Source organism: Centropristis striata, chromosome 5 (assembly GCF_030273125.1).
Source record: "Centropristis striata isolate RG_2023a ecotype Rhode Island chromosome 5, C.striata_1.0, whole genome shotgun sequence".
NCBI lineage: Eukaryota > Metazoa > Chordata > Actinopteri > Perciformes > Serranidae > Centropristis > Centropristis striata.
In genome coordinates this window covers 13,813,738-13,834,177 of record NC_081521.1, presented here as the reverse complement: position 1 = coordinate 13,834,177, position 20,440 = coordinate 13,813,738, and the positions used below count along the sequence as shown (strand labels likewise).

Below are 20,440 nucleotides of genomic sequence, written 5' to 3'. Positions count from 1 at the left end.
CTTCCTGGTTTGCCTCTCTGCTCAGACACGGAGGTTGCTGCCAGCCGGGAACTAGCAATTAAGACCATAAACTTGTCATATGAATGTTTACTGAGTTAATAAATCAAATGAGAAAACGGGTAATTTTTGCATAGACTTCTATACAATCAGATGGGGGTTTTTTTTTCCGAACCAGTGGAGTCACCAGTTTTAGGGCACTTCCACATTAATATTCCACTCAGAAAGTTTAGCCTAGCATGCTATTCATTCATGTTATCAAACATTCAGTGCTGTGTTCGTCCCATGGTATAGAGAGGAGAGAACTAGCTAGTGTCAGCTGTCTTCGTGTCATGGTTGTTGTGGTGAACAGTCAGAACTCACTGTAGCCTTAAGACGTTAGCCCATTATTCAAATCACATGTGGTAATGTGCTGAGTGCTGAGCTCACAGATCAACAATGTCGGCCCCCCACTAAGACAAATGAACACAATAGTGTTAATACAACTGCAAGAGCTGTTGACATTGAATGATCTAATGCCACGCCACAATCATATAACACTGTCAGTAGGGAACAAAAAGTAACTCCCACTGGAAATATAACAAAAATTATAAAAAGGATGATTGATTCAATCTCAGACGTCTGTTTGTGATATACTGTCTGCTGTATTTATTCTATGTTCTACCTTGCAAATACAGTTTTGTGTTTCCCTTTTGAAAGGTGTCACACTTAATTAAAATAGAGCTTCATAGTGAAGCCAAGTTGTTGGACAAAGGCCACCAGGGTTGTAATTGTTGGTGTGAATGAGTCCAGCTGTGAAGATGTACAGCTACTAAAGTGCTCAGTAGAACCTGTCACGGTCAGATAGAGGTTGAAAAAGATTTCACATTTATTTCCAGTGGGTGTGTGTTGTTCCAGTAGACTTCTGCATCCAATAAAGAAAAACATCCCCCCCTGCGAGTTCCCAACATTGACGTCTTTATCCATCAGGACATTGTTTTGATTAATGCCAACATTAGGCCTTCAGGATCTGACAGGAGTGCTTGTTTAAGATTTAACTTTGGGGAGAAAAGGCTGCAGAGATCTGGCACAGCAACAGACACAGAGCAGGAAAACACAAGCATGGCCTGTTTTCCTCCTGCCGTCACTATTCCATAAGGCTTTGGCAGGCCCTGCCGATAGATATTACCAGGCTTATGTTAGACAACATCTTCATTTAAATCCATGCTGGATTGATTTTTCGGGCTCCAACAATCATATTTTTTTCCTACAAAGCTTTTATTGGTCTGGTTTTTAACCATTTCTCGACAGCCACGCTGATCAAAAGCAGTAGCTGAACTGTAATTAAATACACCACACGCCTCAGGACTCACCCTTAACTTTATAACATGTAGATTTATCTTTCACTCGTCCTTATACAAAAGTCGCTTGTCTTTTTAATTTAATTGGATAATAAAAGTTGAAGTTATTTTATTGCACTGTTTATATAAAAGGAAGATCAAGAGTTAAAACATCATCAAATAATCACGTTGAACTGTCATACAAACATTTCTCTGTAAATAAGACTGAAAAGTAAAATGACATGATATCTATCATAGATATATTCAGGGTCATTCTGTACAGGAATCCTTTGAAAGATTTATATAACCAACGCATGCTTTTGTTAAATGACAGTTGAAATATGAGGACATTAAGAAAGCCTCTTGAGCTGACTTTCCCTTTACAATCCTCAAAGGCTGCACAGTAAAATCACAGTCAGGGTTACCTGAACAAAATTTTTTCAAATTTTTTTAAATGAAATGTCTAATACAAGAAATGATTGTGTAATTTGAGGTGAATTTACTTTAAAAAAATGTTTTTTTACAACAAGTACAGTAAAACTATATGAACCTTTGATCCAGTGATGGCAGGTCACAGTTCACTAGGTTGCTGCTTAGGATTGCAAAGGGCTGGAACAATTTTTCTGATAAATTTCCAGAAACTTCCCATGGGAAGTTAAGCGTGGGAATTGGAAATATTCCTTTTCATTGACCAACAAAAACATAAATGTTGAGTTAAATATATTCATTCCCTCGACCCCACCCATTCAAAAATGAAGTAAAATGACTTATTTTTACGTGTCCTTCAAAGGCGGTTGCTAACAAGTAGCTAAATGAGAGAAGAGATATCAGGATATTAAACGTCATCACTCCGGACCCTCTCACTAGTCCGCCTCACAGCCTCTGGGCGTGTTTTTCAGAGCTATCGCAGTATGACAGTATGAACCAAGGTTATAAATATTTTTGGATGTTTTATTAGTCTTACTTTCAATTTCGTTGTGAATTTTTGTTTTCAAATTCAGTTTTTAGAGTGAGTTTGCAAGTTTTAGTTCAGTTTTTATTAGTTTTAGTGTTAGTTTTAGTTTTTTGTAATGGGCTATGTGTTGGGTGAGAGATTGAAAGAGGTCATGATAAATTTTGCTTTTATTTCCTTTGGTTTATCCATGTTAGCCCCAATAAGGTTATTAACTCTTACAGTTCCTGGTGTTTTGAGTTTTGGTTGGAGTCTCAGTAAACATATTTACCATGTGTTCCTGCAGGTTCACTAACAGAATCCTCTCTCTAATAGAAACACTGGATTATGTATGAAAAAAGTTGCCAAAGACGAAAACGAAGGACATTTTCACTATAATTCTGGTTAGTTTTAGTTAGGTTTGTAACCATAAAATACAGTTTCAGTTAGTTATTGTTTTTTAAAAAAGCTCTTGTTGTTGTTTTTTACTTCAGTTAATGAAAATGTTTTTTCAATTTGAATTTTAGTTATTTCATCAATTTTCGTTAACTATGATAACCTTGCTATGAACCTGTACTAAGACTTTAAAAAGGATCCTAAATTCACAGTGGTGCATCCTTAAAAATGTAAAACTGAAGAAAAATATGGGCTACAGGATGTGCTTATATTCCCAAGCATTGGATGTATTGGTGTAAGATGTGATCATACCATTTACCGTGGTATTTTTGGCCATGATAATTGTGGCATTAATCTTTTATACGACACATGGATAATCCCAAGGCCTTTGAGTGAAGGAACCAATATGCTTGAAACTAACACACTAAAAGTCAAATGACATGATGTCCACACTGGTTTGGCTCCAGAACACTACCTCCCTGATCTCTGGCTAACAGCTGTGTGCCTTTTGACTTTTAGTTTCAACACATTGAATCGTGCAGCTGGGGATAAGGAGGAAACTATAATTTTGTCTTTCCCTGAAGGCTTTCAGTGTTGCACTTGATCATACACAAAAAGAGTAACATTTGGAGAACGTCCGCACTTTAACTCACCTGATCAGTCACTGCATAAAGGCTGTAAATATAAAAAAATTGATGAACCTTTTGATATCAAAAAGGGCGGTTAAGACACTGTTTGGCACTTAGTTTGAGGCAGAATGAAGCCTTAATATCCAGGCAGCACGTGAAGATGCTGCAACATTTAACAACATTGACTTTGTTCTCTCCATAGGAGAACAATAGATCTTGTTTTTGCACCGTAATTCTGGCACTGACACCTTATTGTAACATAAAAAAATCAGTTTGGGACCCGGCTAATAATAGGTGCAGGCTATTATTTAAAGGAGGCTTTTATTAGAAAAAGAAAATCAGAGCAGCTCTGACCGGCACTTTTTAGAGTGTTTTACACAACGCATTGTAGCCAGTTACCCGGATGACGGCCATATTGGAAGTACTCGGATGTAAACAAACAATGAACAGCACGCTGAATGTTCATTTGAAGCAGGATTTAAAATGTCTAAACTACTAAAAAGCCCAGAAGAACGTGTGTAAACGACTGGACTTTACAGAGAATGACTAGTACAGCAGGAGAAACAACCATATTTACCTACAGTACTAACTCGTGTGGCCAAACTTCAAAATACAGGTGTTGTGTTGAAATCTGTTACCGTCAAATGATGTTTCCTGAATGGTGTTCTCCGTAGCATCACCTCCACGGTTGGAGTTAGGATTTAAGTTTAAGGTTAGGCCTTGTAGAGAGAACTGTTTGGGGTTAAGGTAAACTTGGGCTCATGTTAACAACTTAAAGGAGGACTGGTTGGGGTCAGGGGTCAGGTTGGTGCAGGTTAAGGTAAGGGGGGCACATATCGACGTGGAACAGACTTTGACATATCACCGGTAAGACACCCGGCTTATAAAAGAGGCCGGCTTTTATTTACTAAAAATTGTTTTTACACCCGGTTACTAAATGAGGCCGGTCATTAATAGGGGCCCAGCTTTAAATTGAGGAAATACGGTTTCTGTTGTGTGACAATGGTCTACACCTCCTATCATTCTTGACTTGACGATGTAAGATGAAGCAGAATTAGGATTGTATCTCCAAAATAAATGATGTGATTGGTATTATCATCACCATATTATAAAGGTTGTACTGCATAGACACTATTGTGGCTTTTTCCTGCTTGTGAATCTTGGGACTTTTGAACATAAACAGCAATAACTACATTATAGTGGAATGACAGGGCACAGAGCAACAAGAGCTCCCTGTGTTAATTGGAGGCTTATTAAATGCCCATCATGCTGTGTACCCATGACAGATGTCTTTGGGTAGCTAAGGGCTCTCCCTCGGTTTGAAGGCGCCATACACCTTTATTCACTCGCTGCTGAACTTCAAACCAGCTCCAGAGTGGGTGAACCTCGTAGCTCATTAAGGGTGTGCAACGAGACAGCTCTGAAGCTCATCCCAGCTCATTTGTGACAGCTTTTGACGATGGGAGCCCGTGACAGACTTTTTTAGGGAGGCAATTGTGGTGGAGGTTGGAGTGGTAGAGTGAGAGGAGGAGGGAGAGGAGTGGGAGAGCAGGGTGGAGAGCACACTGCCAGTTCAGTAGTGGAGATATCAACCTGGCATCAAACACCACGGCACATCAAAAGAAGACGCATGCCTCCTCCCTGCATCTCGCACTTTATCTCCCCACCCCTTCTCTTCCCTCTGTTACCAAGGAGAGGGGCTGATGTCGCCCACTCCTGCTCTAGGAGGGGGTGATGCAAAAAGCTCTCCGGTCTCCCCTCTCTCCCACTCGTGATGGGCTTGGCACGAGAAGAAAGAGAAGTGAGAACCATGCAGGGAGAGAGAAGGGTAAACCCTCCATGTTAGAGATTTACATTGCGACATTAGAAGCCAGATTTGCTGGGGGCCTTTGCCAGCATGGTGAGGGGGGGTGGAGGAGGCTTTAGTTTCTCTATGCCAGCACCCTGTCTTAGAAAATGGCAGCCTGAGCCAGGTCCCAGAGAGTCCTTTCTTTTTCTGTAGCCTAGGTCCATAGTGGCTGTTTTCAGGCCTACTGTAGTTTGAGTCTTAAGTCATATTCTTTCTTACCTAATGTCTTTCTTTTCCAGTATTAACATCAGTCATATTAGGTGTTGGACAAAGGCGGGTCTCAGGCTTACACACTCGAACTTCCACATATACAGATACGCATACACCCCCCCATCCACCCCCCAACCCACGCCTCCAGAGCTTCGTACCCCCAACGAGACAGGCGTGTCTGTGAACAGCGCCACAAATGGCCCCTCCCCTGTGGCATATCATAAGTCTTTTCATGTTGTAAAGTGTATTATGCTTATGTGCTGAGGTTGGTTTTCCTTTTTTTTCCTCCTTTCCTCTCCTCACGCTGTATTTCTCTCTCTTCCTCCCTGTCTTCCTGTCCTGTTCACTCTGTCTTATTGTTTGTGTGTGTTGTATACGTTTGGACGGGATGATGGTTCATTTCGTTGTCCTAGTACTTGTTACTCTGTTCAATGACAAAAAAGTTGAATCTCATCTTATCTCATTAAGCAGAAGTTTCTCTGTAGACTCCAGCTTCTGTCAATGTACAGGCTCTAAAGATCTGGTTTGATGTTGATGTAAATTATGCATTGCCTTTACACCTAAGGAGTGAGGCCCTACACTGTTTTTATTTACAGAACACACATTAATCAACATTTCTGTACCAGTGTTAGCCAGCCGGCTAATTTTCAACTGCAGTTCTTTGGTGAGATGTTTTGAAATTAGTGAGGTGACAGTTAGAATTGAAAAATGTTCAATGTAACAAACTTCCGCCCCTCAAAATGATGCGTTATGTTGTACTCACCATTTCAGATTACATGCATATATTGACAAGCTACTAGGGTTGGGCCAATGTAAAAATATTAAAACTGGTTCAATACTAAGCCAAACACCGGATCAGACCGCTATACTGAATTTTACCACCAGGTGTCATACTCAGCAGCCGCTCTTGAGTGGAACATAATGGGACTGAGAGAGCCAATGAGACTCCAGTCCATTTGGTGGCAGTAATACAGTTTTAAGCTGGTTTGCTTATTCGTCTTTAGTGTTTATGGGCGAGTTAGTGTTTCTAACAGCTTCAGAACCAAAATGTTTCCATATTGGTGCAGTTTTAGTTTTCTTTCAGACTTAACTCCGCCATGTGTCTCATCTTGGTAAAAATCAATAAAAAAATAAAATCCCTTTTGTGATTCCTCACGTTTTAATGTCCAGAGGGCGTACAGCAACTGTAGACCTCATCTACCTCTAAATGTACTGACTACCACCACTGCAGACCAGTAATCTGCAACTGTGCAAGCTAATCACATTATGACAGACACAATATACCCTTTACAACTCATGTTTGATCACAAGTAAACATGTAATTTAACAGGGTTGTATTTTTTATTTCTGTTTTGCAATTTAACTGCAATAAAAACAATGTAAGTGTGTTTCATGGTGCAATAAAAAATAGGAAATGATGGTAACAGAATTATGGATATTCAAAACCATTTAAATAACAGATAACTTGAATAGCAAAACTAATGCATTACTTTCCTCATTAAAACAAATCTAAAGTAATCTAAGTAACATGATACTTTCTTTCTTTTACTAATTTTTTGATAGTTTCCCCCCACACTGGTGGCTCCACATTCATTTTTCTTGCCCACCAAAAAACTGTGTAGCAGTCCTCCTGATAGTCTCACTGAAAGTACTCCTGTTGCCTGGTGTAGTGTAGCAGTACGTCACTGAATTCCAGACGGTAATGGCATGATGTGATGAATGATGCTGATTGAGCACAAAGCAAATTTTGTTCAGTACAAACTTCACTGCTTGAGTATTTGTGCAGTCAGTTTGTATTAACCACAAAAAGCTAAAAAGCTAATGCACCATTAATACAATTGTTAGTCATACAATTATTTTTCCTGTGTAAATGTTTTAAGCATCTTCACTTTACCTCACTTCAATGTGTCCACTCACAGCTTATCATCAACTTAAAATTTAGATAGATTACTTTATTAGATTACTTTATTCATCCCTGAAGGGAAATTCGGTTGTCACAGCAGTCCAGTATTAAATAAAATACAATAGAATAAAATACTGAGGTAGCATAAATGAAAACAACAATAGAAAAAAACACATCATATTCAGTCTGAGCACAAATGAAAACTCTCACTGTGGGAGTAGGAAACTTTCAGCAACAAAGTCGTCATTAGTCACACAGAAGTATTCACAGGTATCCGATGGTTACAATCATTTTTTAGATTGCCAATAGCTGTTCAGGTATTAGGAAGTTGATTTAATACTGGTACAAAATGGTACTATTTGTTTTAAAAAAACAGATAAAGTGCTGTCTGGATATGTGAATGCGTCTTTGACTCCCTCCTCTCTGCTGTCCCTTTCTCGTTCTCTCCTCTTCATTCTGCATCTGGTAATGCTTTCAATTCATCCAAGCCTGGAAAAAAGGCAACATTTACATTGGTTGAACACACTGTTTGTTTTGGTCAACTCCCAAACCCTCTCCTTTCTCTTTTTGTGTGTCCCGCATTGTGGTTTTTCTCTCTGTCTCACTGTTCCCTCAGAAACTCCAAAATAGAAAAAGACCATTTTCTAAATCAAATTTCTGTATTGGCGGTTGACCCACTCCTACAGTGAGAGGACTTTACATGAGATTAGATGGAGAAAAAACGAGTTGCTTCATCAGTATTCTGGTCTGCAAACTGAAAGAAATAAGCATTTCATTCACTTGTACTCTATGTGGGTGGGATCTGCAACCTGTTCCACTCTTGAGGGAGACCCCTACCCACCTGGTACACCAGGGGACAGGCCAGTGAACACACCTATTGTTTTAACTTCAAAGCTGCCTGCCCAGCGTCTGAAGGGAGAAAGCCTCTCAGCCGCTTTCACCATCACCACACACACACACACACACACACACACACACACACACACACACACACGAGTAAACAGCCTGTTGCTGCAGGAGAACAGCCAGCAGTGTTGCTAAGGGAGTACATTTATTTTTACCCAGCCACTCTGAGCCCACTAGTTATGGGGTTCCGCTCCATTTACCTGCAATTATGCCGTTGTTAATGGAAGCAGAAACAAAGAAGCAGTTCGAGTTCCTCCACTGATTATTCTCCACCATGTTCTTTCTGTTTCACTTGACATCATCATGACAGAAGAGGTGCCATTTTACAGGCTTTTAACAATTTATTCTGAGAGAAAATATCAGGAAACCTATTGAGCAACCAGGGGCTTTTCAGGTTGTAGACTTTGCAGAAAAGCAGGAGCGAGTGCCAACAAAAAGTCTGATTTTTTTATCAAATGTTAAATGGAAGAACAGTAAGCCCAACATCAGTCTTATTTCCTAAAAGCAGACTGACTGTCATTGCTGCCAACTTCTGTCCTAAAAAACAGTTTTACTTTTTCTTTTTTTAATCTCTTTTCTTCATTTTTATATTTTTCTTTTTATTAGCAATTTTTTTTATGACAGTTTTCCTTACAAATGTGGTTATTTCCGCACAAAATAGGAAATCAGCATAGTCAAGTCAAGTAAATTTTATTTACATAGCCCAAAATCACAAATCACAGATACACACATAGCTAAACTTTGTATAAAGGATCACAAGAAAACAAAAAAAAAACAGATGAGTCACAGAGAGAGAAAGACAGAGAGACAAGTCTTTCAACACATATCAAGATTTGACCTTACTTTACTCTGACATCACTTCCGTCTTTAGTCAGCTCATCAAAGTGATCGCTCCTTATCTCAGGTTAAAGCTCTCATTTGGCTCAACACAAGTCAAGAATGATCATTGCTGCTTTTTGTCTTATTAACACACACACTATTGGATTAAATGCATACTTTGTTTTATAATATTTTCTCACAACAATGTGTAATTGTATAAAATGTAAACACTCACAACTATCTTGACCATGGATTACCAAACGAGGGTGACTTTAGTAGTGCTACAGTCCTATTAATGAAGAAATCATAGGAGCAATATGAAATTGGGAATGGCAGTGGAACAAGTCTTTGGTAATGCATTTGGATTTGAAAAAAGGGCAGTCGGCTTCACTGGGGTACTGAAATGTTCCTAGGAACCGTGTAGTGTGTTTCTTAATCTTTTCTAGCCTACTAAAATGAAGAGCGTCTCTGTTCCAGGACTCGTATGAGGGAGGAAAAGGTGACTTCCAACAAAGTAGAATGAATCGTCTCTCCAGTAACGTCAGGAAGGCTACAAAGTCTGCTTTGACCTTTGCCGTTAATCCAAAGACCAGTAATTCTGGAGAGAAGGCCATAAACATATGAATGAGAGAAGTGGGAGCTTGTTTACATGAGGATATGTTTTAGAAAGTTTTGTCCAGTGAGTCCGGTGTGTTATCTTACACTGGATCAGGCCATTTTTAGCACATATACAGGGTTCGTACGGGTGCTTGAAAAACTTGAAAATGACTGAATTTTAATGTTGCATTTCAAGGTTTGAAAAGTGCTTGGATTTTGGATAAAGTGCTTGAAATTCTTTCTGTATTTCTCGTGCAATCTGACTATAGATAATCACATGTTCAATGAAAAAAATAATAAATTGAATATTGAGATTAGCAAACTGTACTTTTGGTTGTTAAAAGTGTAAAACCATCGCTGTTGGTATGGTTGAGTGAAATTACCCCTTTTAGCATGTAAGTACTCATCTAAAACATGCAACTTACAACTGTTGTAAGGTCCTGGAAAAGCTTGAAAATGGACCTTGAAAGTCCTTGAAAAGTGCTTGAATTTGACCACTCAAAAAGTGTACGAACCTTGACTATAAAATGAGGATTGAAGTCCAAATATCCTCCCAGAGGTCCTGACTGAGATCTTCACCTAGGTCCTGTTCTGTGCTTTGATAGTTGACAGTTGGCTACTTCTGAGAGAGAGAGGACTGGATATCTGGGTGGTAATAATAGAATATCAATAGATGGGGTCGCTGGTTGGGAGGGAAAATGGGGGCTAATATTCTTTACAAAACTACGGGTATGTAATCTAATCTAATCTATCTAAAAAAAAAATGTAAAAAGACTTTTGGGAATCTTATATTTAGTTGTAATCTGTTGGAAAAATGCCCTTAATGTATAAATGAGTGAAGGCAAGGTAATGCAGTCTGGAAATGAATGAATCTGTCTACATTTTACATAAACTAGGGATGCACGATATTATTGGCATGGTATCGGCTGATATTGGCCAACACGCCGATATCCGCCGATATAATAAAGTGATTATATAATGTGGTGCATATCACGTCTCTGTTGCACCTTGTTTGTAGCTCATAGAATTGTGCAGTGTAGTCTGAGCTTACCTATTTATTTATGTTCTGATTAGAGACTGAAGCTTATATTTTTTGTACTTTTTGTGATTTTGTTTGCACATCGCAGATTGAGTCGTCACATATTGGGCTCCTGTTTCACGTTAAATTTGAATTTAAGCAGCAGTCTGTAAGGTACATGTAGTTTTATTCGATTTGGGTTTAGTTGCTGTACAGTTGCACTTTTCACATGTTCCCAGTGAACACAGGTTATCTTTACTTATTATGTCAACTGGGAAATTGGCCAAATTTGCCCTGATTGTGGGTATTAGTTGTGTGGGAAAAAATATCGGTATCGGTAATCAGCTGAATGAGTTGTAAGAAAATCTAAAATTGGGTTTGTATGATCAGTACTAGCTCGGGGTGCCGCATGTCTGAACTTGTGAAATGTGTGATCAAACGTAAAGAAAAGATCAGAAAAACATTGTGTTGACCACAGTCATTCAGACTATGAAAACAAACAAAAAAATGAGTTCATAAGAAGGTTAAACATTCCAAACTCACTCAGAACTAGTGATGAAGTCGTGGCTCAGGGATGAGACAGTGAGATCTGTACCAAGAGGCTCATCACTCACTAGCTGTGCCAGTTGGATTCAAAAACATGGAGTTAAGCAGTCGGGAGACTCTTTGTGTCCGTGCTGTCAAAGCACTTTTGTTCAGAACTTGATCCAGGTTTGCTGTGGATGATATTGTGATAAAACAACACCTCTAATTCTTCTTTCTGTCACCCTCTCCCCAGGGACGTCATCAAGAGAATAGACCAGTCAGAATTTGAGGGATTTGAATACATCAACCCCCTGCTGCTATCCACAGAAGAGTCTGTATGAAGGGGAGACCGGCTTCCTCCTTCGCCCACCTACTGTCTGTCCAAGCTGGCGTCTCAGCCAAAAAACACTCGCAAGCCAACTCTGAGAGGCGAGGAGGAGGAGGAGGAGTAGGAGGAAGAGTAAAGGACAACAGGGAGGATGAACTCACTCTCTGGACCTTGTCCACGAGGCAAAGCAAACTGGAGAACGGAAATGTTTCCCTCCTGGACCATTCAGATTGTTTTGTTAGAATACCAAACTCTTCTTTTCTTGGGATCTGCGAGGAAAACAAAGACACTGGACTTCAAGAACATTCCCTGACGTTATGTTGTCTTCCCCTTTTCTTTTCTTTTTCTCCTTCCGCTTCATTCCTTTTCTCCTCTCTGAATGTCCATCCTCATGTCAGAGCACGGCCCGCTTTGTCTTTTTTCAACAGAGAGTTGTTTCATCGTGTGCCTGCCATCATGAACACATCTCAGCCCGTCTCACATCCCTGGATTAATATGACAGTTCTGATGAAGAACTTGAAATTTTACATGCACTTTTTTTTTTTCGTTCAGTTTTTTCTATCTTATGGGGAGGGGGGGCGGCGGGGGGGGGGGGGGGGGGGTCGCGACGCCTCACACAAAACAAGAATGTACAATGACAAAGGAAAAAAAAGAATTTATTGTGTATTATAATGTAGGTAGTGAATCCAGAATTGACGATGCCTTTTTATTGATGCAAGTGGCACATTTTCATCGTAACCACAGACATTTCAGTTTGTTATCTGTTAGGATTTTCACCAACAGCGGGGGGTGGGGTGCTTACTGGGAGACAACTTTTTATTTAAGAAGTGCCTCAAAGATCGTATTAATTACCATGTCTCTGATTGCACTTATCTCTTAATGAATATTTCTTCACCCATCCTGGCTTCAGTCGGTACAGAGCGGCTGAAACCACAGCAGCACTCTAACAGGGTTGGGCCAGACCATTCAAATTTTTAGTGGAATCAATATTTTTGGAGCACAGTAGCCAGCTTCAGTCCTGACACACGACTGAATCTTTTTTATTTTTAATTAATCAAATTAAATAATCAGTGTGGAACAGATGACTGGTCTATAGGTTCACAAGAGAAGCTTGATGTTTAGACGTTTTCCAAATGTGCATTTAGAAATGTCACAGCACCCTTACAGTCCTGTATCTGCAATGACACCCAGACACTGCCCTACCAAGCCTAACTGCAGTAACTACACTTTTTGTCAAAATTGAGCTATAACTAAAATTCCTTTGATGTCTGTTTTATCTTGTGACAAAGTTTTAGATTTCAATTTTGCTTTAATTCAGAGAAATAATGACATAAAAATGGCAGTAAAGACAAAATCCAGCTCAAAATTTAGGGAATAGGTAAATTATTATCTAGATAATCATTAAGTAAAAAAGTGAGATTAAATTATATTAAGACTAAAATATACCTTTACTTTATAATATTAAGTTTAAAATACACACATTTTTTAAATACACTGATAACAAAATCAATTTGAAAATGTTCATTCATTGAAAACAAAATATAAAAGCTGAAAGAAGACAACAACATTGTAGTTACTGCACTCTGTTTATCATTACTATTAGAACCTTTTACAGCAAAACCAGAGTGCAGTAACTACATTTTTGGGGTCAAAGGTCAAATAAATCGTCATGATTTTTTAGCATAAAAATGACATCATCAATACATGTAGAAATAAGTGTCATATCACTTACCTACATATAACCCATTTGGCTGGCCAGTTAAAAAACGTTAAAAAACTTTACGATACGAAAACTTTATTATCCACTGAGTGGAAATTCCTCTTTGGTTTCACCATATACATGTCTCAAAACAAACAGAATAAATAGTAAAACAATAAAGAAAAAACATTAAAGCAGTTTTCCTCAGTTTAACTCTCTGCATAGTTACTGTAGTTAGTCTTTGTAGTGCAGTATAAAGGTGTTTACTTGCTGCCAATCACAGTCTGGCAGCTTTTAGAAACACGTTATATCAAGACGTCAGCTGAATAACTAAGCAGTGCATAATGTGTGCAGGCTTGCTGGCCGAGCTCAGAGTCTTCTACACCAGCTGCCACTGCGTGACCATCTGCAGCCGGGCGAAAATATCATGTGACCGGTTGGGTGTGCTGTCTTGTGGAAATGTGTCTCCATTTCCATCTTGAGCTCATTGTGCATTTCCGTCTCTGCACCAGGGCTGGCTTTACATGGTGCAGTCACAGCGGCAGTTCCTTCGGTTATAAAACTCCAATGGAATTACTAAACTAAGCGCTGCTTTTTGCAGTCCAACATCCTGTTTAAAGGTATTCTTAATAGTGTTTTAATTATAAAAGAAGGTCTTTAGAGCTCCATTAGAAATGCTCAGAGCTGTTGTGTAGTGGTGTGATGGACAGCTGAGCCGTCAGGGCCACAGAGGGCCACTGAGGGCCACAGAGGGCCACTGAGGGCCACAGAGGGCCACAGAGGGCCACAGAGGGCCACTGGAAACTCACTGACTGGAGTGTACCAGCAAAGGACCGGCAGCCTTTTGTCAGGGGGGTGTTGATTATTAATAGCATCAAGATTATTTTGTCTTAAAAGCACAGACAGGACATGTAACTGACAGATATGCAGACAGGAATCCCTCTAAATTTCACTTGAGTCGTTCTTTCTTCTTTACATTGTTCCATCACATGGAGAGGACAGCAAAGCTTCTCTGCTTACTTTAATGCTGGTACTTCAAACATTTGTTTGGTATTTTCTTCACTTCAAATTGAAGTAGGTGTTCCACGTAGTCCTCCAACCATGTAACTGAGTTGTGGTGGGCATTTGTCATTTTGAGGCATATTTAAAGACTTAATACCTTAAACCTAATATAATAACTCAAAGAAATTGGAAGATTATGATAAGATTAAGATTCCTTTATTAGTCCCACATTCAAACCGGCGACCCTCCGGTTACAAGCTGGTTCTCTAACCTCTAGGCCGGACTTGATTGTGAATAAAACCCAATTAGAAATGTGACCCATTCGACTAAATGCTTAATTAAAGTGTGTCAAGTGGACAGTTTTCACACTAGTTGTGGATGACATGTAATCCAGCTGGAGATCAATCAGAATCCCAACCGTGAGTTAAAGTCTTGACGGTTTGTCTGGACCAGGCCTGGATTTAAAAAAAACAGCTTTCACACTTTCAGCACCACGCGTAGTGAACTAGCCCAGCCAACGGCCCCAGCTCCAAGAAAAACAACAACAACAACAACAACAACAACAACAACAACACTTCCTGCCAAATGATATGATATGTCTTTCTGCATCCGCCTGGCCACATGAATGAATTTCATACCTGTCCATGACTCCGGCAACATAATGTTTACAGTCCAAAATGTCTGACCATGACCATCTTTTTATCTTTCTTTTGTTTCAGTACTGACCACTAAGCCATCATCAGATGAGGGAGTCTTGATTCAGATCATTGGTTTAATGCTGACTGTTAACACTAAGTGTGATAATACACTGAGGCCATATGGTCAAAATTAAATAATAATGTAGTAATTGCTCATTTCACCAGTCAACTGTTAAACACCAAAACAAAAAGAAGAGCCGCTCCATGGCAGCGTGACTTCCCTCACTCTCAAAGCTACTTATTCATGATTCCTGCAAATATGACCTGCCATATTTGTTGTGTTGCCTGAGTAACATAGCCTTCAGACTTTCTGTCAATTACATATTCGTTGTTACACAACTGGTAGGGAAAAAAGTTGCCACACCAGTGACTTCAGGGAAGCAGGATACATTTCCAGCTTTATTGTTTCTCTGTCCTCTGACTCCAGCAGCAGGCTACGATCTGTCATCGTTCAAGTTTTTTTTCCCTTTCGGATGCACACAAGTAAGCGTGATAGAGAGAGAAAACAATACTGAAAGTATCGCCGTTCCTGCTTTTGATTTCAATGATGAAGTTGAAAGCTCATTTTGATCAATTTTAAATTCAGAATCAACACTGTAACTCCTTAACAGAGCCCAGTACTCAGTACCAACTGAAATGTATCTAGAACATTAACTATTGAAAACTGATAAATCAAAAGCTGGCATCAAATGCCTGATCAGATTATTAGTCTTTTTTTGTAATAATTGCTCACAAATGTCTTGATCTATATCAGGAAATTCATAAATGAAAAAAAAGAGAATTAAAATGAAGTAAAAGAGTATCGACAAGAAGTTCTGTTTTGGCGTTTGTACTGAATCTTGAGTATCGTGTTGACATCAATTTTGGACTATTTCATGAATACCCTAATGATGAGTCCTCTGTGTGAGTTTGTTGCCCAGTGTTAAGCCAACACATGGTGGTCAGGTTCTAACATCAGATCATTCCTGCTCCCTTATAGTCCATCAGATCCCAGCTGCGGGTGCATGAGTTTATTTGTACACAGTGACGTTTTGGCCGTTCAAGTTCAGGCCAGTTGAACTTTATATATACACACAGGTACATATCAAAAAATTTGAATATCATGAAAAAGTTCAATATTTTTTGTCAATTATTTCAGAAAGTGAAACTCATACGTTATATAGATTCATTACGTGTAGAGTGAAATATTTCAAGCCTGTTTTTTTTTATAATTTTGATGATTCTGGCTTAGAGATAATGAAAACACAAAACTCAGCGTCTCAGAAAATTAGAATATTACATAAGATCAATTAAAAAAAAGGATATGTTAATCACAAATGTCAGGCTTCTGAAAAGTATCTTCATTTCTATACATCAATACTTGGTTGGGCTCCTTTTGATGAATTAGTGCATTAATACGGCGCCATGTTGCTTTTATAGCAGCCTTCAGCTCATCTGGTGTCTCTCACCTTCCTCTTGACAACAGCCCATAGACTCCTATGGGGATGAGGTCAGCCCAGTTATGTGGCCAGTCCAGCCCAGTAACACCATGGTCACTGAAGCAGCTTGTGGTACCTTTACCAGTGTGGGCAGGTGCCAAGTCCTGCTGGAGAATGAAAGCAGCATCTCCTGGGAGCTTGTGGAAGCATGAAGACTCTAAAATGTCCTGCTAGATGGCTGCTATGTTGACTGTGGACTTCAGAAAACACAGTGGAGCAACAGCAGCAGAGGACATGGCCCCAAACCACCACTGACCCAGGACCAGCACATTACACTCACCAGCTATATTCTCATTTTATACTGACACCCTGAGTTTTGTGTTTTCATTATCTCTAAGCCACAATCATCAAAATTACAAGAAAAACAGGCTTGAAACATTTCACTCTACGTGTAATGAATCTATGTAATGTATGAGTTTCACTTTCTGAAATGATTGACAAAAAATATTGAACTTTTTCATGATATTCTAATTTTTTAAGATGTACCTGTATTTGCCACATTTATACACAGCAGGCAACATATTTGTAACCAAATCCAAGAGCCAAGTGCTGTTAACAGGCCTAGATAAAATCCAACACGTCGGTGAATATCAACTCCGAGCACGGATTAAATTCATCGACAGAGAGAAGTCGTGGCCTGTGAAGTGAGCTTTGTGTTGATATCTGCGTCTGGCCGCCTCCGAGCAGAGGAACCGCTCCCTATTGGCTGAGATTTGGCTGATGAAATCTGACCCGTGCTAATTTGATAACCACATAATAGGATTAATTAGCTAATCCTGAGTCAAATGGTCTCAATTAGCTGTAGGGCCTTTACAGGCAGGGAAGAAACTAGAGGCTAGAGAGAGGAGAGATAATGAAACCGTTCCACAGTCACTGATTAGTCCACCACAGTGAACACACAGAAACACACTTCCACAAGCTGGAAATCATTTCAGCATTCGAGGAAGCTCCATCTCCAACTGTCCAAACTGCATCTCATTGGTGCATTTCATTCTCATTTTGTTGTATTCTATTTGCACACCAGTTAAAACGTCCGTGGCATTGTTTTTTCTTATTTCTTGAGGGACCAATGGATGAACTGGGACTCCCTGAAACAGTGAAGGCCACTCAAGCATCGCAAAGAAACAGAATCTTTATCTAAATGAACTCGGTCCAGGATTTTTGTTCTAAAATAATGCTCTTTGGGTATGCTTAATTTTGCTTCACCGCATCTTTGTAAATATGTGTAATTATTAAAAATGATACTGGTTTTCTGTGAACCGAGTCCTTCTTTTTTGCAGACGACAGCAGAAAAATCTTTGCAGATGCTTCAGTTTTGCGTGTGTGTCGACTGGGAGTTGGCTCGCACACCCTCACACCCTCTGATCAGCGGTTGCTCTGTTCATAGTGGGAGACTAAGAAATGCAATTTTTGTTTGATACAGAAAAAAAATAGCTAACTGTTTACTAAAACTGAATATTAAAACATCTGCAGTGGAGAATTTCCTCAGCTCCGAGGGTGCAGATACACTAACTGTCCCTGTGTAAGATAACTGTCTGCTACACATCCTTCTGAGAACATTTAGAGGAAGCCAATTACACAAAGAAAAACTGAAATATCACTATTAGAGGAAAGAGAAACTGTTTACTGTGTAACACAATCTGTATGAATGTTTTAGGGGTATTTTGTGCAATAACCACATTGAGCCAGACATGGGCAGGGGCAAAAAAATAAAAACGGCAAATTCTGCACAACATGGAGCCCCACCAGCACGCAAAAGCTATGATGCATCATGTATAATGAAATAGTCCTCATCCTTGATTACGATTAGCATTAAGTTAAAATGAGATCCAGATCAAAGTAATTAATGATATGGTACTGAACCAAACCGAACCATCTAGGCGGTCCAGCCCGCCCCCAGGAGAATTTTGTTGAATTTAAGTAAAATACATCAATCTTGTGCATTTTGAAAACTAAATGAGAGCAATCACCTCACATAACATTTTTTCACAAAATGTTTCACAGTCAACTGGGCTTTCCACTAGGATATGGACAGTGTTGAAAAATAGCTGACTAGGGGGGTCCAGGGGCATTTCCCCCTGGAGAATTTTTTTTCATAAAAGCCCAAATTTGGTGCCTCTCACACATTCTAATGCCACTATTCCATCACATACACTGATCTTATCATTGCATATTTTAATGAAATATTGTAAAGGAGAATAAGGGTTCTTTTATGTTTTATTTCAGGCATTTTATTTTGATAGTATTCTTGTAAATTGTGTGGTGGATTCTGTTAACACAGTGTGCTCTTATTTTGAAAGCTGGCTCGCGGCTACCAAACGCTGTATGCAACAATGTTTTTGGCCCTCTGACCTGCCCGGAAAGGTTGATAGGTTTTTAGTTCGGCTTGCGCCTACACAGCAGCACTATTTCAAACATTGAGGTGGCAGAAGGGCACTAGAAGGGCACTCATTAAGGCACATTATCGAATTTTCTTGCTCTAGACGGCACATCATCATAATTTATTGTATGAAGGGATACCCTAGAGGGCACCCAATCATTTTTTCCACGTGTACAGGGCAGTCATTAAGGTACTTCCTCTTGTTTTCACCACTCTTGAGGACAGTTTAGCGCTTTTTTTCAACCATGGAGGCACAAGGGGGGCGGTCGCTCTGTACAATTAATTAATCAACCAATTAAATGATTAGAGTCTATAAGAGTGTATAACATTATAAAATGGGTATATGAAGTCCCTTTCCATGCTCAATTTTGTCTCGTAAATTGTTGCAGCAGTTTTTGAGTTGATACCATTTGTTACACAGGTTTGGTTCTAAGTATTGCCATTTTTTGCTTTGTCAAGAATTGAAAAGAAATCCCTCCAAAACATCACATTAACACACCAACACCTTTAAAACAATTCATGCTGTGATTTGGTTTTAAAACCTTTTGGAGATTTCTGGAAGAATTGCATTTTTCTGCAATTGGAAGGTGAGCACTTCTATCCTAAGTCCGTCCATCCATCCATTTTCCTCCACTTATCCGGGGCCGGGTCGCAGGGGCAGCAGGCTAAGCAGGGCATTCCAGACATCCCTCTCCCCAGCCACAACGTCCAGCTCCTCCTGGGGGACCCCAAGTGTTCCCAGGCCAGGAGAGAGATATAATCCCTCCACCGTGTTCTGGGTCTTCCCCGGGGCCTCCTACCAGTTGGACCTGGAACTACTCTAACGGGAGGCGCCCGGGAGGATCCTTACCAGATGCCCAAACCACCTCAGCTGACTCCTTTCGACGCGAAGGAGCAGTGGCTCTACTCCGAGCTCCCTCCAGATGTCTGAGCTCCTCCCCCTATCTCTAAGGCTGAGCCCAGCCACCCTACGGAGGAAGCTCATTTCAGCAGCTTGTATCCGTGATCTTGTTCTTTGGGTCACTACCCAAAGCTCATGACCATAGGTGAGGGTTGGAACGTAGATGGAGCGGTAAATCGAGAGCTTTGCCTTCCGGCTCAGCTCCTTCTTCACCACGACGGTCCGGTACAACGCCCGCATCACTGCTGACGCCGCACCAAACCGCCTGCCCATCTCACGCTCCGTTCTACCCTCACTGCTGAACAAGACCCCCAGATACTGGAACTCCCTCGCTTGAGGCAGTACCTCTCTCCACCCAGAGGGGGCAGTCCACCGTTTTCAAGCAGAGAACCATGGCCTCAGACTTGGAGGTGCTGACTCTCATCCCAACCGCTTCGCACTCGGCTGCAAACCGCCCCAATGGGTGCTGGAGGTCCCGGTCTGATGAAGCCAAAAGAACCACATCATCTGCAAAAAGCAGAGATGTAATTGTAAGGTCACCAAACCGGATCCCTTCCTCCCCCCGGCTGTGCCTTGAGATCCTGTCCATGAAGACCATGAACAGAATCAGAGACAAGGAGCAACCCTGGCGGAGGCCAACACCCACCGGGAACGTGTTTGACGTTGTGCCGACGTTAGCCTAAGTTTGGAGTGTAATTTCACTGCTTCCTGACATGATATAATGACATACTGGGTACCAATGGATCTGCCAGTCTCACATGATACCAGTATCTTACCAGCAACTTGAAAACTGAAACCACTATCTCTGAAAGAAAAAGTTGTCCAAAAGTTCAGACAGACTGAGACACGAGGGGG

General features: G+C 40.3%; 1 protein-coding gene across 2 annotated transcripts in view; it reads left to right on the top strand.

The window, feature by feature from the left end:
• Positions 1 to 11,988, top strand: part of prkcz (protein kinase C, zeta) — a 175,155-nt gene extending 163,167 nt beyond the window's left edge. For both annotated transcript variants that reach the window (XM_059333243.1, XM_059333244.1), the window contains one exon: positions 11,353 to 11,988. In XM_059333243.1, the coding sequence (XP_059189226.1) occupies positions 11,353 to 11,440 (88 nt within the window). In that variant the 3' untranslated portion in view covers positions 11,441 to 11,988. The remainder of the gene's footprint in view (positions 1 to 11,352) is intronic.
• The last annotated feature ends 8,452 nt before the right edge of the window (positions 11,989 to 20,440 follow it).